This window comes from Mercenaria mercenaria, chromosome 19 (assembly GCF_021730395.1).
Source record: "Mercenaria mercenaria strain notata chromosome 19, MADL_Memer_1, whole genome shotgun sequence".
NCBI lineage: Eukaryota > Metazoa > Mollusca > Bivalvia > Venerida > Veneridae > Mercenaria > Mercenaria mercenaria.
The window spans coordinates 5,810,221-5,827,943 of record NC_069379.1 but is presented as its reverse complement, the minus strand read 5'-3'; the positions used below and the strand labels follow the sequence as shown (position 1 = coordinate 5,827,943).

Here is a 17,723-nt window from a genome sequence, read left to right as displayed (position 1 = left end):
GCCAATTGTGGCATTATCAGTAGGATGACTTCCTCACACGAAGAATTCAAAGCCCCAAGTGAGGCTATAGATCTGAAATACATCAGTGAGGGGCAAGTGAATCCAAGTCTGCAACCTTAACTACTCGGCCACGTAAGCACCGGCCTTGTCAGAAACAAGAGCTGTCACAGGAGAGAGCACACTCGACTATTTCGATGCTGCATAGTGGAACTGGGCACATCAGAGGAAGCTGGAGCTGTCACTAGTGTTTTAGGACTCCAATAAGAATGAAGATACTGGACAATAGCTGGAGTCTGTGTCAAAAGTATTAAGTATTAAGAGAGATAAAGAACATTAAATAAGTATAATTCTAAGGAAAAAGGGAGATAATTCATGAAATATTGGTGCAAGAGTGATTTTTGCACCTTGTGTCATATGTGGGTGATGATGTGAATAACAACTCGAGTTTGAATAAAATCCATTTTGTAATAACTAAGATATAGTGAAAATACATCAAAATTAACCTGAAAGTCTAAGTAATAGGGGGCATAATTCATGAAATATTGGTATCAGAGTTACGAATCTTGTGTTGTATGATGTGGGTGATAAGTTGAAAAACTATTTTAAGTTTGAATCAAATCCATTTAGTAATAACTGAGATAGAGTGAAAGTGCATCAAAACTTAAAACCTGAAATTCTAAGTAAAAAGGGGGGATAATTCATGAAATATTGGTGCAAGAGTTATATGGCCCTTGTGTCATTTGATGCGAGTGATGATGTTGAATAACTATGGTAAGTTTGAATAAAGTCCATTTAGTAATAACTGAGATAGTGAAAGTGCATCAAAATTTTAACATGAAAATTCTAAGAAAAGGGATCATAATTCATAAAATATTGGTACCAGAGTTACAAATCTTGTGTCGTATGATGTGGGTGATAAGTTGACCAACTATTTTAAGTTTGAATCAAATCCATTTAGTAATAACTGAGATAGTGTGAAAGTGCATCAAAACTTAAAACCTGAAATTCTAATTAAAAAGGGGGGATAATTCATGAAATATTGGTACCAGAGTTATGGACCTTAAGTCATATGATGTGGTTGATAAGGTGGTTTGAATTGAATCCATTTAGTAATAACTGAGATTGTGTGAAAGTGCATCAAAACTTTACCTGAAATTCTAAGTAAACGGTGGGGATAGTTCATGAAATACTGGTGCAAAAATTATGGCCCTTGTGTCATATGATGTGAGTGATGATGTTGAATAACTATTTTAAGTTTGAATCAAAGCCCTTTAGTAATAACTGAGATAGAGTGAAAGTGCATCAAAACTTTAAACTGAAATTCTAAGTAAAAAGGGGGGGGGGGATAAATTATGAAATATTGGTATGAGAGTTATGGCCCTTGTGCCATATGATGAAGAATAACTATTTTAAGTTTGAAACAAATCCATCAAGTAATTACAGAGATAAAGTGAAAGTCCATCAAAACTTTAACCAAAGTGCAGACGCGGAAGGGCGTCGACGCCGGGTTTAGGACAGCTCTCCATACTTTGTATAGTCAAACTAAAAACTTCAGTACAATAAAGACAGGAAAACAGCATATTTCATTAAATTTTTATTACTTTTCTTAAGCTTCAAATTACATAATAACAACTGAACTATGGAAGTAACACAATTGCCTAATACATGTACATACTAGTACAGTTTTAACTAAATGCATAAATTAGGTGATCAGTCTAGGAATGAAACCATACCACTGGTCAATTTCAAGTTGGTGTTTCAAAAGAGCCAATCAAATGCTGGAGTTTCTAGACTGGATCTGCAATCTTACTTTAGAGCCAGTTCCTTTTGAGAAGGCATGAATGCAAAAATTAATTTAAATACAGTTTGTGGCATTATCTGGTTACACTTTCCATGAGAAGTAAGCATTGAATTAAATTATGTATAGTATACTAAGTACTTGAAAAGCTGGTTATACATGATAACAAGAGCTGTCACTAATGGTGACAAATGCCCCCGCAGCACCTTGACCTTTGACCTGGTGACCCCAAAGTCAGTAGGGGTGGTGTACTCAGTAAGTACTATCAGCATGTTAAGTTTGAAGGTCCTGGGTGCAGTGGTTCGCGAGTAAAGTGCCTTCATGCATAAAGTAAAGTGCCTTCATGCATAAAGTTAACGTTGGTCCCTGTAACCTTGACCTTTGACCTGGTGCAGTGGTTCGCGAGTAAAGTGCCTTCATGCAAAAAGTTAACGTTGTGACCTTGACCTTTGACCTGGTGACCCCAAAATCAGTAGGCATGGTGTACTCAATAAGTACTATCAGCATGTGAAGTTTGAAGGCCCTGGGTGCAGTGGTTCGCAAGTAAAGTGCCTTCATGCAAAAAGTTAAAGTTGTGACCTTGACCTTTGACCTGGTGACCCCAATGTCAGTAGGGGTGGTGTACTCAATAAGTACTATCAGCAAGTGAAGTTTAAAGGTCCTGGGTGCAGTGGTTTGCGAGTAAAATGCCTTCATGCAAAAAGTTAACGTTGGCCCCTGTGACCTTGACCTTTTACCTGGTGATCCCAAAGTCAGTAGGGGTGGTGTACTCAATAAGTACTATCAGCATGTGAAGTTTGAAGGTCCTGGGTGCAGTGGTTTGTGAGTAAAGTGCCTTCATGCAAAAAGTTAACGTTGGCTCCTGTGATCTTGACCTTTGACCTGGTGACCCCAAAGTCAGTAGGGGTGGTGTACTCCATAAGTACTATCAGCATGTGAAGTTTGAAGGTCCTGGGTGCAGTGGTTCGCGAGTAAAGAGCCTTCATGCAAAAAGTTAACGTTGTGACGAACGAACGGACAGTTGAAAACTAATATGCCTCCCTTCGGGGGCATAAAAAGAAGAAAAGCATTCGAACAACAGACCATACAGAAGCCAATTAGATGGCCCTTTCATGGGCCAGTACAACAGACCTAACAAAGGCCAATATGACAGACCTTGGATATATTCAAGGCTATTGTGAAAAACTTAATTATTTGCAATTTAAGCTAAAAACAGATCATAATAAAATTTTCTATAACCCTTTTCTACAATGGCCCAGTAAAACAACCATGAACTGTGCAGAAATTATGAAAATATATACCATGTACCAAAATAAACTGAGAAATGAGAAAATTTAGGCTTCGTTCAGCAATTATTTGACTGGTTTGTGTATAGGAAGGCACTATTTAAATGTAGTATTTGTACATAACAGAAATGCAATATATTCCGTATGACTCGTAAAATTTTGAAATGTAATCTCAGAGATATTTTACATTTTTTGTCTAAAATAAAGATATTGTCTTCAAAACTGTTTAAACTATTCAACTATTAATTAATTAGAACTATTTTCAAATTTTCTGGTTTCTATAATCTTCTAAAGTTTACACCAAAAATCCAGGAGTTTCAATCACAGAACACATCTCCTTCCATATATTGCACATTCGGCAAGATGTACCTTTTTTATTTTTGCTTCTTTCAAAATTGTTTTGTGAGTAAAAGTTACCAGATGTAAAGTTCATTTTGAAGACAAAGAGTTAATTTTAGACAAAAAAAATATATAGCTGTGACAATATCTAAACCTTTAGCATGCTAGCGACAAGTGATTCTGCCTTTGCAACTAGCACAGAATACTGTAACAAAGAATTTACATGAACAAAATGAGTATTGGCAATACATTGTTGAAACGACATTGTTTTATGTCTAAGATCAAATTTAATACACACATAAACTGAAGATACTACAATTTTAAGAATACATTGAAAGTACTATTGTGTCCAAATTTTTTTGATCTTACAGCATGTACAATTGACAAACAAATATCCAGTTAATAAGTGTTCAACATGCGTTAAATGCTGAAAAACTTCTTTAGGCCAGGTAGGATGTGGAAAGCCTGATTACCTCAATATAACTATGAACTGTCTTTCCTGACTTCTGAAGCAACGTCAGCTCAAGAGTTTTTAGAGATAAATGTTTAAAAAAAGTATATGTACAATATATCTGGGACTGTAGGAGTTGTCTCCCTTGACCATCTTACCAAAATGCTCTCAAGAAATATATTAGCTTATTTATGTCACAACCTGGCATGCATCACAGTACTGAAATTTATTACACAGAAGGGAGCCAAAGAGTAAACATAAATATAACACAGAACAGTTCACACAAGTTTGATTTTCTTTCTTGACAAAAAATGGGTTTTATGAGGATGTCTACAAAAATTGAAGAAAATTCATTATAACATTTATCACTAAGCTTTTAATGGTTCAAACATTTGAACTCTATGGAGCAGTTAGTCAGTATTTAAATGCCGAACATGCCTCATTTCAGAAAATATTCAAGATACATTAATCTTTCCCATTCATTCCTCAATTTTTTTTTTCTTACAGTGGCTAATTGTAGTATAACATATACTAAATACCTTTTTAAAGTTCCATGATAGTGATTTCAAATTTTATGTTGAAACTCCAAGTAAGGAATACGCATACTTCATCATCTTTTACTGTTAGAGCCATAAAAGGAGGTGATAAAAAAATGGATTCAATATGTAAATAAATTATTCAAACCTATGACAAATATATGATATAACAAGTAGTGAAAATAAGAATTTATATATCTTATGTTCATGATAAAAAAAATGGCAGCCATGTTATAACCAAAGTCTTTTCAAACTAATTAAGCACCAGTAAAATGCTGTAAAATTAATACATAAAAATAACTTGAACATTAAAACACATATTCCAACATTACCACATGCCTTCATAAGGCTTTGAGGCATTGTTTAAAATTTTACATTGTCGAATTTCATAGACAAACTGGATTAGATCTGTCAATGCAGGTCAAAAATATGACATTTGTTAAATTAATCAGAGTTAACTACTTTTCTTTCAGACAAAAATCAAGTAAAGTCATCTTTGAGATGAACATGTGATTAATACGAATATAAAGAAAACAAGCAAGCCTTATAGTTGGCAAAAGCTTGATTAACATTTCATTTGCATAATTGTCTGAGTCTGGCCACAAGTCTTACAATGCAGCATTGCCATTTGTCAAGCTCAAATATATGCCAAAAGTCGACCAATCACATGATAGAATTTTGAGACTGGTCTCAAAATTCAGTTTTATAACTCGTGTGCCTGAACTTGTGATTTCTCAAACTGCAGTATTTGTTACATGCTATTAACATGTAACCATGTCAATATATTATATTAAATTGAATGAAAAAAAAAAAGAACAACATTAAACAGACATATTTTACAGAATCTATGGCACTTCATTTGGTTTTCTTCTGATTTACTCATGAGACACCTATCAGAAGAATGTAGGGCAGACCCTGTTTTAATTTCAAATATAAATGTTGGTGATTTTTTTTTTAATATAAAGATATTGTAATATCATCAGCTGAGTAGAGATTTTTAATCTATACACACAATGTAACATCTTAATATATGAAATAATCCAGGAAATTGATGTCACACACCAGATATGAAATTTGAATGTCAATATGGAAAAATATTGACGTTTCAGGTTCCACTGAAACTTATTTAAGTTTTTAAATGAGTATGTAATAAAATATATTTACAGTTACTGACAACTAGGACTGGGACGATTTCAAAATTTTGAAACCGGATAATCATTTATATGAAACCGAATCGAACCGGTTAATCGGCCGCCATATTTGAAATGCTGTTTTCTTTACTGACAACCTTATAAAGGTACTTCCAGCAGTTTGCTTCGTTAGGAACATACGGACTTATCGTTTTGGAAGCAGTGTGATAATTGATAAGTCATATTTTGGTGTATTTTTAGATATATCACGACAAGCAAATCCAAGACTACTGATTATGTTTAAGTTGATGTGTTTTAGCGGAAATATACTGCGGGTCTATGTGCCGGTCATTTATATGTTTATTGTTTTAAAGCGATTAGCGGTTTTGCAATATTGAAACCGGTTTCACCTAGTAATCCAATCGGATCCGATTAACCGAGTAATCGTCCCAGTCCTACTGACAACCTTAGTCTATTACTGTAAAAGCACATATTTTTGCTGTGTCAAAATTTCCCGAATTTTTAATTTGGAGGATGTTCTCTCAGTTTAATATTTGTGAAATTGTAAAAATGGTATACTATTTGAGTTTGAATTATAGTTACTGTAATGGTGAATATTTACACGAGGATTAATTAACGAGAGATTGGGGCCTCGCGAATTTAGCAAAAATTAAACCCTCGTGAAAATTTCTCCTTTCTCCTTTTACAGTAATATTTGTTTTTTTTTCTTTTCAGGTGCAAATCACATCACAGCTGAAAAAACATAAATGTTAAATAAAAAATCTTGTATGACAGTTTTAATAACTTTCCTGGAAACATAAAAATCTAAATTGAGCCGTGCCATGAGAAAACCAACATAGTGGGTTTGCGACCAGCATGGATCCAGACCAGCCTGCACATCCGCGCAGTCTGGTCAGGATCCATACTGTTCGCTAACAGTTTCTCCAATTCCAATAGGCTTTAAAAGCGAACAGCATGGATCCGGCTCAATTATTGATTTCTTTTTTAATGCCGTTTCTAAGACAAATCCTGCACATGTTGAAATGATAAGCAACTTTCTGATTGGTTAGCAAATGGAATATTTTCAAAAATGATGAAAGAAAATACTGCCATTTAAATGCAAAAATAAAGAGTTTTTCATGCCAAAACTGATATGTGAGGTTTTCTGAAAATGTTTTTTCTGCTGTAGTTGAAAACAAATGCTGGTATTAACAGTAATGTACAAAAATAGAATATGAAGCTACTTGAGCAAACTAAATACATTTACTAAACACGATAAGGCCTAACTAAAATGTTTGTTTCCGGTAACATGCCAAAAAAAAATTGGGTAGGTAGGTAGATTTTTTTAGGTTTGTTTTACAATGAAGAAAGAGCAACACAAAGCGAAAAGTATAAACAAAATTCCAATGCCATAAAAACATTTCGGGTCGTGGCAGATTTTCAGGATAGGTCGGGTACCAGAAACAACCAATTTTTTAGGCCTAATTTTTTATGACATATCAAGAGTTTAACACAACATGGAGAAACATTTTAATATGTCAGCAGTTTATCTATTACAATGACTTCCCAACATCTTAAAGATGTTCTCTGCTCATTTTTTAGCAAAAATATTTCAATATTAGATATTAATTTAAATCTAGAAAATCCTCGTCAAATGTATTCAACCTTAAACTAGTGAAATTTGAGCCGCACCATGAGAAAACCAACATAGTGCGTTTGGAGGATCCATGCTGTTTGCTTTCAAACTCTATTGCAATTAGAGAAACTGTTAGCGAACAGCATGGATCCTGACAAGACTGCGCGGATGTGCAGGCTGGTCTGGATCCATGCTGGTCGCAAACGCACTATGTTGGTTTTCTCATAGCACAGCGCATTTCTTTCATTTCGCATTTAGACAGTCAACAGACATCTTGTGGCTGTTCAGAATTTTCACTTCCTGGTTGCTTATACTTCTTAATATTCACGAGTATTTAAAATGTGCATGTCACTATGTGAATATTAGAAAAATTAAAACCATTACCAACATTAGCCAACCTAATGTACATATAATTAAGGTCATAAATTGTACTCATTTAAGTACAACAGGAAGTCTAAAAAAATGTGGAACAAATTTCTAAATTTGTAATACATTTAAACAGTAAAATTCAATCGGTAAGCTCTCTGACAGAAACAATATACTGTAACTTCAAACACTAAATGACATGGCTCCGATGCACTAAATGTCAGGAGTAATTGGCAAAATTGCCTGACACCTTCCTTCAAAATGTATTTACTTGAATGTTTTGAAAATGGAAAATGTCTGAAATCACACCTAACTTGTGAGCAATATAAATCTAATAAATGTAAAAAGTAAATGGATTATGGTACATATTGACACAAGAATTTTGAAGCAGCAATAGTATGACGTTTCTAAAAAAAAAACCTGCATGTTAAAAGAGAATTATGAATGTTCTAAACACCCAGTTTTGTGGATAATACTCAAGGCACATTTTAATTAAAAATAAATTAAAATGGTTATAAACCTTTATCCAAAGTACTAGTATCTATTACATGTTAATTTTTGTGACATACAAGTAACAGATAGTTTGTGATTTCAAACTTGTATAGATATGTATACATGTGATACTTTATTTCATTAAGCGTCTACGCTGTCAAAATTCAGATCAGAAAGTTTTCTGAAAGTTCAGCGAAACTTGCTCATTATGTATTTATAAAACATAAATGTGTGTTTAAATGAGCAAATTTATGAGTAGCGAGCAAATTTACGTGCAGCGAGCAAATGAATTCAATTCATCAGACTATTTTTAGAATACGTTTATTTCATCTGAAAGTTAGCGTACATGTAGAAGTCACAATCTTTCTATGATGTCACAGATTAGTTAATGCATCAAAAGCCAATTCAAAATAATATCTTTTGTTTAAAAAAATAAATAAAATAAACAATAACAATCATATATATAGCTTACACAATATATACAACTACTCTGAACAATGATGAACATTAACACACATATTGACAAAAACACGGGGATAAAATACACTAGCAAGAACACTTTGACTGGTTTTCTTCACTAGGGGGCGGTCCTTTATGCCTGGAGGGCGGTTCTTGACAAAAAACTGGGATGACATACACTAGTAAGAACACTTTGACTGGTTTTCTTCACTAGTGGGCGGTCCTTTATGCCTGGAGGGCGGTTCTTGACAAAAAACAGGAATGACATATACTAGCAAGAACACTTTGACTGGTTTTCTTCACTAGGGGGTGGTCCTTTATGCCTGGAGGGCGGTTCTATATGTATACGTTCATCGTTTTTCTCGGGTGAGTTTTCAGGGCTATTTGACTGCAGCCCCGATGTTGGCGAGGTTTCATACAGTTTAATCAGTCTCTTAGCAACCTCTAAAAATGCTTCCTCGATTCCTGAAACATAAAAACCATACCATTCAGTAAAACTTGTGTTACAAACCATCTATGAAGGGAGACAACCCACCAATAAAGACAACAAGTTTTATTTCACAACTTGATGAAAGACATAGTCTGACATTATGCATCAAACGAAAATGTGAAGAGTGACGTACAGCAATACAGTGGTCACCTTTTGGCACTATGACATGCAATCTTTATACATGTGCAATCAAACCCATACTAAATACTGTGAAATCATTAATATTCGTGGGGGATTAATTTTCGTGGATTTTGTGGTTTATTTAAACCCACGAAATTTAATCCCAACGAACAAGTAAAATTCCCATTCATTTAATGTTCGAAAATTCATGTCCCCATGAAATTGCCGTTTTGACCAAAACCACGAAATTTCATGCCCACGAAATTAAATGATTTTACAGTAGCCAGAAAAGGGATTGAAACAATGTGGCTGCTCAAGGCAGGCTAACATTAATGTGCCCAAAAGAAATATGGGATTTTAGCTGATCGACGGCTTACAACAAAAGGCTTCATTATACAGGTGGCAGATTCATTTCATCACCTGCATGTGTAAAAGGCAACCTCGCCATATGGAAGACAAAAGTGTGTTTTCAGTGTTTGTTACTCTGCAGAGGTTATATAATTTTCAAGGAGTTTTGTCTAATGTGAAAGAGAATAATTACATTCTGCTGTAATGTTTTTTGTTTGTTTGTTTTGGTGTTACTGGACTGATTCTGTACCAATACAAACCTGTTCTCCACAAGTACCTGCAAACTTCCCCACATGAATCAGAGGTGGAGGAAGAATGATGTCAGACACAATGTGTTTCGTAAAATCATCACAGAGAACTTACGCCCTGCCTGGGGATCAAACTTGTGACCCCGTGATCCATAGATCTGCGTTTTCTCTATTTCAACAGAAAGACTGTCCACTGATGCAATGCACTTTTAAATTTTCAAACAATGAAATGAGTAATATTTTAGCATTTTGAATTAACTACTCTTTTATCCTTATTATAAAACATGAAGAATTTTTTAAAGATTAAAAAGAGCCACACCATGAGAAAACCAACATGGTGCATTTTCGACCAGCATGGATCCAGACCAGTCTGCTTATCTGCGCAGTCTGGTCAGGATACATGCTGTTCGCTTTCAAAGCCTATTGCAATTAGAGAAACCATTAGCGAACAGCATGGATCCTGACCAGACTGCGCAGATGCGCAGGCTGGTCTGGATCCATGCTGGTCACATTAATGCACTATGTTGGTTTTCACATGGTGCGGTTCAAATAATAAAATCGGCCACAATTTTACCTGTATTTTTCAATGCTGATGTCTCAAAGAACAAAGCATCTATAGAATCAGCGTATTCCTGGGCGTCCTCCTCCTTCACCTGGCGACCATCTTGTAAATCACATTTATTGCCAACAAGACATGTAACTATGAAACAAAACAAAAAACCTTTAAAAATAGTTAAAAACTGAAAAAATATTGGAATGCCATCATTGTTACCATTATTTTTAAGACTTAAAAACTGAAACTTACTCTTATCATGTGTATTAGGTCCTGCTGAGTGGATCAATGGATGTGTCTATGCCTGCATGCATCATGTAACATTATTCATACAGTAAGCATGAATTCAAAAACGACAATTAAGGCGTTCATCAATTTGTGGTGAACATCTTGGCTAATTTAGCCAACTTGCTTGAATTAACAGATAGGCCTACTTGAATTATTACCAGGTATTTGATAACTGACATAAGATCTGATCTCTGATTAGAGCTAGATCAGTTCAGAGGGCAGAAGTTGTAACATTACTGCGTTCTCAACTTTCATAAAAATTGCAATCAAGAGACAGTCGGAAATGACAACTAAATTACCATTTAATTGCATTAATTAAACTATATACAGCTAAAAAATGTTTCAAAAGCAGCACTAAACTCTATATGAACAAAACAAACTTACTTATTGGAGTATCAACATTTCTTTTTAATTCTGAAATTAAAATGCAATAAACATACAACTCAGTTTCACAATATCTAAAACTAACTGTTAACACTATTATAGTGTGTGTGTGTGTTCGGGTTTAACGTCTTTTTCAACAATTTTTCAGTCATATAAACGACGGTGTCTACTTGTAGCAGTGAGCACAATGCCCAACTTTATAGTGCTGCCTCACTGGAATATCACGCCATAGACACGTGGCACGATACCCCACCCAGTCACATTATACTGACACCGGGCTGACCAGTCCTAGCACTATCCCCTTAATGCTGAGTGCAAAGCGAGGAAGCTGCTAGTACCATTTTTTACGTCTTTTGTATGACGTGGCCGGGGATCGAACCCACGACCTCCCGCACTCGAAGCGGACGCTCTACCACTAGGCTACCGAGGCGGTACAACACTATATAGTACAATGTATTTTTTTTAAATAAGACCTAAAAAAAAAATTTGTTACCAGTTATTAACATGCCCCAAATGAATAGGGTATGTTACTAAGGTAGGAATTTTTTTTTTTTTTTTTTACAAGGAAGAAAGAGCAACATAAAATGAAAAGTACTGTGAAATCATTAATATTCGTGGGGGACTACTTTTCGTGGATTTCGTGGTTGAGTCAATCCACGAAATTTAATCCCAATGAACAAGTATTTTCCATTCATTTTATGTTCAAAAGTTGAAATCCACGAATTCATATCCCCACAAAATAGCTGTTTTGACGGAAACCACGAAATTTCATGCCCACGAAATTAAATGATTTCACAGTATATAAAATAGCGAAAATATTGAATTTTCTTTCCCAACACCATAAAAACATTTAGGGTTGTGGCAAATTTTCAGGGTAGGTCGGGATACCAGAAACAAACAATTTTTTAGGCCTTTGGGCTGTCAGAGGAGACAGCATATCAAGTTATACTGGTGTTGGGCAGTGAAATGTTGCTAACAGTTTTAACAGCAGATAGCAGAAAGATATACGCCATTTATATTGTTATATAATTTCATGTGTTAGTTTGATGTTAATTGGGAGCTGTCTTTGTTTGACTGACTTTTCATTTATGAAAAAAAAAAAAAAAAAACAGCACTATTTTAGCATGTTGCAAAATTGTGAATTTGTGATGGTGATATTTGAATTTTTATGTATTTAAAATGAAGCTACCATAGAAAATAATATTTTTTCATACAATTAATCAGAATTGAAATAGTGAATGTCTCAATAAAAAAATAATAAACAATCTTTATGAAAATACAAGGATGAATTCAATCTGCCATGGTGGAAATTAAATTACTTATGGCACAACTACCATAACCAACCCCCTTGTCCTACCACTGACCCAGTCCTTAATATCATAGAATGTATCCGATGATGTTTTATCATATATCAACATGACTTACCACTAACCCAGTCCTTAATATCATAGAATGTATACGGTGATGTTTTATCATATATCAACATGACTTACCACTAACCCAGTCCTTAATATCATAGAATGTATCCGATGATGTTTTATCATATATATCAACATGACTTACCACTAACCCAGTCTTTAATATCATAGAATGTATCCGATGATGTTTTATCATATATCAACATGACTTACCACTAACCCAGTCTTTAATATCATAGAATGTATCCGATGAGGTTATATCATTATTATATCAACATAACTTACCACTAACCCAAGCCTTAATATCATAGAATGTATCCGATGATGTTTTATCATATATCAACATGACTTACCATTAACCCAGTCCTTAATATCACAGAATGTATCCGATGAGGTTATATCATAATTATATCAACACGACTTACCACTAACCCAGTCTTTAATATCACAGAATGTATCCGATGATGTTTTATAATATATCAACATGACTTACCACTGAACCAGTCCTTAATATCATAGAATGTACCTCATAATGTTTTATCATAAATCAACATGACTTACCACTAACCCAGTCCTTAATATCATAGAATGTACCTGATGATGTTTTATCATAAATCAACATGACTTACCACTGAACCAGTCCTTTATATCATAGAATGTATCCAATGAGGTTATGTCATATATGTAATATCATAGAATGTACCTGATGATGTTTTATCATATATCAACATAACTTACCACTAACCCAGTCTTTAATATCATAGAATGTACCTGATGATGTTTTATCATAAATCAACATGACTTACCACTAACCCAGTCTTTAATATCATAGAATGTACCTGATGATGTTTTATCATAAATCAACATGACTTACCACTAACCCAGTCCTTAATATCATAGAATGTACCTGATGACGTTTTATCATAAATCAACATGACTTACCACTAACCCAGTCTTTAATATCATAGAATGTATCTGATGATGATTTATAATATATCAACATGACTTACCACTAACCCAGTCTTTAATATCATAGAATGTACCATGGTGATGATTTATAATATATCAACATGACTTACCACTAACCCAGTCTTTAATATCATAGAATGTATCTGATGATGATTTATCATATATCAACATGACTTACCACTAACCCAGTCTTTAATATCATAGAATGTATCTGATGATGATTTATCATATATCAACATGACTTACCACTAACCCAGTCTTTAATATCATAGAATGTATCTGATGATGTTATATCATATATCAACATGACTTACCACTAACCCAGTCTTTAATATCATAGAATGTATCTGATGATGATTTATCATATATCAACATGACTTACCACTAACCCAGTCTTTAATATCATAGAATGTATCTGATGATGATTTATCATATATCAACATGACTTACCACTAACCCAGTCTTTAATATCATAGAATGTGTCTGATGAGGTTATATCATATATCAACATGACTTACCACTAACCCAGTCTTTAATATCATAGAATGTATCTGATGATGATTTATAATATATCAACATGACTTACCACTAACCCAGTCTTTAATATCATAGAATGTACCATGGTGATGATTTATCATAAATCAACATGACTTACCACTAACCCAGTCTTTAATATCATAGAATGTATCTGATGATGATTTATAATATATCAACATGACTTACCACTAACCCAGTCTTTAATATCATAGAATGTACCATGGTGATGATTTATAATATATCAACATGACTTACCACTAACCCAGTCTTTAATATCATAGAATGTATCTGATGATGATTTATAATATATCAACATGACTTACCACTAACCCAGTCTTTAATATCATAGAATGTACCATGGTGATGATTTATCATAAATCAACATGACTTACCACTAACCCAGTCTTTAATATCATAGAATGTATCTGATGATGATTTATAATATATCAACATGACTTACCACTAACCCAGTCTTTAATATCATAGAATGTACCATGGTGATGATTTATAATATATCAACATGACTTACCACTAACCCAGTCTTTAATATCATAGAATGTATCTGATGATGATTTATCATATATCAACATGACTTACCACTAACCCAGTCTTTAATATCATAGAATGTATCTGATGAGGTTATATCATATATCAACATGGCAGCATTGGCTTTTCTGTAATACATAGGGGCCTGAAATATAACAAATTTAAGAAATTTTAATCACATGTTTGTTGGGGCTTGAAGCCAAAAACATTGGTTAATTACTTAACTTAAGCACAAATACTTATTTTAACATTATTAAGCATGCATGTCCATGAAGGTGTTAAATTGCTAACGTGACCTGGTTCTTACCACAGGAAACCAAGGTTTCAATTGACCTAGATTTCATCACACAAAACATTCTGACCATGTTTACTGTATTAATCAGGTAGAAAATGAACCAATTTTTTTCAATGATTTGACCTAGAGTAGGGACCAGGTTTTTTTAATGTACTTGAACTTCACCTAGATTTTATAAAGACAACGCAAAATTTCATAAAGATCAGGTAAAAATGTGGGCTCTAGTATGTTAACAAGATTTTTTCAATGAATTGACCTCATGACCATGTTCTGAACTCAGCTGTCCCTGTTTTGAAATTTACCTACATTTCATAAAGACATTGTGACAAAGTTTTATGAACTTAGGCAGAAAATGTGGCTACCTTAGAGCAAACAAAGTTTTTATATAATATGACAGACCTAAAGAGCAAGTTTTTTACCCTACATGACCCAGATTAAAACTTGGCCTAGATTCATTAAAAAATACATTTTGACCAACTTTCATGAAGATCAGGTATTGGATTATGTGGAAAAGTTTTTTCTGAGATCCAACCTATTGACCTAGTTTTTGATCTCAGAATACCCTGTTCCATATCTATGCTGGAAAATGTGACCTCGGGTGTTACATGTAACTAGGTTTAATTATCATTTGACATAGTTCAAAGTTTTAATAATCCAGTGTAGAACTTAACTTCAACTTAACTCAATAATAGACAAACATTTGGCAATTTTTAAGAAGATCAGGCAGAAAATGTAGCCTCCCAAGTAAACAGGTTTTTTTAGATTATTTGACCCAGTGACCTAGTTTCTGACACCAGGTAACCTGGATTAAAATTCTTCTGAGATTGTATAAAGGGAAATATTCTCACCAAGTTTCATCAACACCAAAATTGTGATCTCTGTACAGCTTATATTAAAATTACTGACCACACTGCTATTTCAACAATGTAACACTATGAAGGTACATTTTAGTTCTTAAAGGGGTTGTAAAATTACTGGACTGTGTTTGTACAAACCATGGATCTAAACCTTTCTTGACCAGCTGTATCCCAAACTTGAAGTTTCACTCTGTAATTGTCTACATTTCTGAAATAAACAAAAGTTACATAGCTTTTAGAAAAGTGTTATGATGATGATTAAATCAAGTCAGTTTTTTTTTTTTTTTTTTTGGTAACCAGATTGAATAGTGCATGCATAATCATACAAATAACTTCTCATCTGTGACTGTTGGTTCAAGCTGTTCAATTTGTGTTCAATTTGCTTAATTAACCTCTTTTACATTTAGAAAGCTGGCATGGGAATTTTGGTCACAGCAGCCAGGCTGGTAATCTGCCATGCTATATATATATATAAGAATGCCTTGAGGTGCAGCTGGGATCTTTGTAAATGCCAAAACGTGTTATAAAAAGGAAACACTATAGACAAAGCTGCTTTTGCGTAGAAAGTAAGAATTTAAAATAATTAAAAGGTTTTCTGTCTGTCCTTTACCCCATATTCTTGCTCATCACCTTTGCCCCATATTCTTGGTCAGCTTGTAATTATTTCATCTTTTAAACAGTTTTAAACCAAAGTTGGTAGGATTAGCATGTTTCTCATAGATTTTATGTTGTAAATTATCCTTCTTACTTGTAGCTTATTTACTTTTGTTAACATACACGTGTTATATAGTCGATTATAAAAGCTCATCAGAGCTTATGTTACTTGCATTATAATTTATTGTCTTGACGACTTAAAATAAATCTTATCTTATCTTATGTCTGTTACTTGCATGTGTAAAATATAACATCCACTTTTTCATCAAGTAATGTGTCAAAATTTATTGCATCTATTGTTTTAGTCTACAAAAACATTTACATATTTCAATGTATTTGGTATTGGAGACCAATTGGTTCTAAGGCACAATACTCCACTTTCCAAAGGCCTGTCAATAAAAACTCCCAAAATTTCAGAATGAATGAACACATTCCTAACCTTAACGCAAAACCATTAAATTAGATCAATCAATGACAGGCATCTCTTACAAATATTGACTAGTAAGGCTTAGAAAAATTGTTTGTTTCAAGTATCACGACCTACCCTAAATTTTTACTTAATAAAAATTTCTTTCCAAAAACACAAAGATTTCTGACCTACCCTAATTTTTTTAGACCTGAAGGGTGTATTATGAATGACTATATGTTCAACATTCACTTTCTGACTAGTGGGCCTTCAAATTAATAGACAGGCATCACAATGATAATACTACTTACAATTTATATGTAAAGAATGAGGCACCAATGGTTGGACTGACAGCTTTACTGAACATTCCTCCTACATATCTGATAACAACACTAGTCTTTCCCACACCTGTAGAGAGAAAGAGAGGGCATTTAAAAAAAGCATTTCAATTGAACCGTTTGGATTGATAAATGGCAACATAAGTAAACAATTTCAATAAGATAAATAATTCAGTCAAACCATGGTGGAAGTCAACACGGCTGCCATTTGGCCATCTGCAGGGTGTCTTTTTTTATATAGCAAATTAGGAATATTTTAAAAAAGCATTTCAATCGAAAATTTGGGTTCTTTGTATGTAAACAATTTCAATAAGATAAATATTGGTCATATCACAGCAGGCAGTCAACACAGTGGCCACGCATTTGTCCAGTCCAGATATCTGTTGTGCAATGAATGTGTATAAAAAAAACTTTTGAGCCAGTGTGACTGGTGAGTGTCATCTTATCCAACTGGTTAGGAAACTTCGTTCATGAAATATTGGTCTGCATTTTCTTTCTTAAATTTAAAATTATTATGTTGTATTTCTATTTTAGATCACTAAACTTAGATAAAACTAGACGAGATAAATTATACCTTGAGATCCAAGAACTACGACTTTTGCTTCTAATGATTTCATTTTCAGCTGTTTCTGTGATGTTCTTTGTTATATTCTGCAAACATGCGTGGATTTCCGATGCGCAATTCTAAAAATATTTACAAAATTGATGATCTGGAACGAAACGCGGAAGTTAGTTTGTCCACCATTTTGAGATCACGTGACACTTCGAAACTAATTACT

The 17,723-nt window shown here is 33.7% G+C and overlaps 1 protein-coding gene across 1 annotated transcript; it reads right to left on the bottom strand.

The window, feature by feature from the left end:
* Positions 1-1,579: 1,579 nt before the first annotated feature.
* Positions 1,580-17,713, bottom strand: LOC123542181 (ras-related protein Rab-22A-like). Its single transcript, XM_053531365.1, has 7 exons — positions 17,519-17,713; positions 16,918-17,014; positions 15,685-15,754; positions 14,446-14,539; positions 10,925-10,954; positions 10,274-10,399; positions 1,580-8,958 (listed from the first exon to the last, which is right to left on the bottom strand). The coding sequence occupies exons 1-7, from the start codon at positions 17,559-17,561 to the stop codon at positions 8,765-8,767; spliced, it is 654 nt and encodes a 217-aa protein (XP_053387340.1). The 5' UTR covers positions 17,562-17,713; the 3' UTR covers positions 1,580-8,764.
* Between the last annotated feature and the right edge of the window lie 10 nt (positions 17,714-17,723).

Coding starts and splice junctions, on each gene's coding strand:
- LOC123542181 (XM_053531365.1), bottom strand. CDS start 17,561: ATGAAATCATTAGAAGCAAAAGTCGTAGTTCTTGGATCTCAAG. Junction 15,755..16,917: donor TCATTCTTTACATATAAATT/GTAAGTAGTATT, acceptor TGTTTATTTCAG/AAATGTAGACAATTACAGAG. Junction 10,400..10,924: donor AAATGTTGATACTCCAATAA/GTAAGTTTGTTT, acceptor TTTGTTTCATAG/TTACATGTCTTGTTGGCAAT.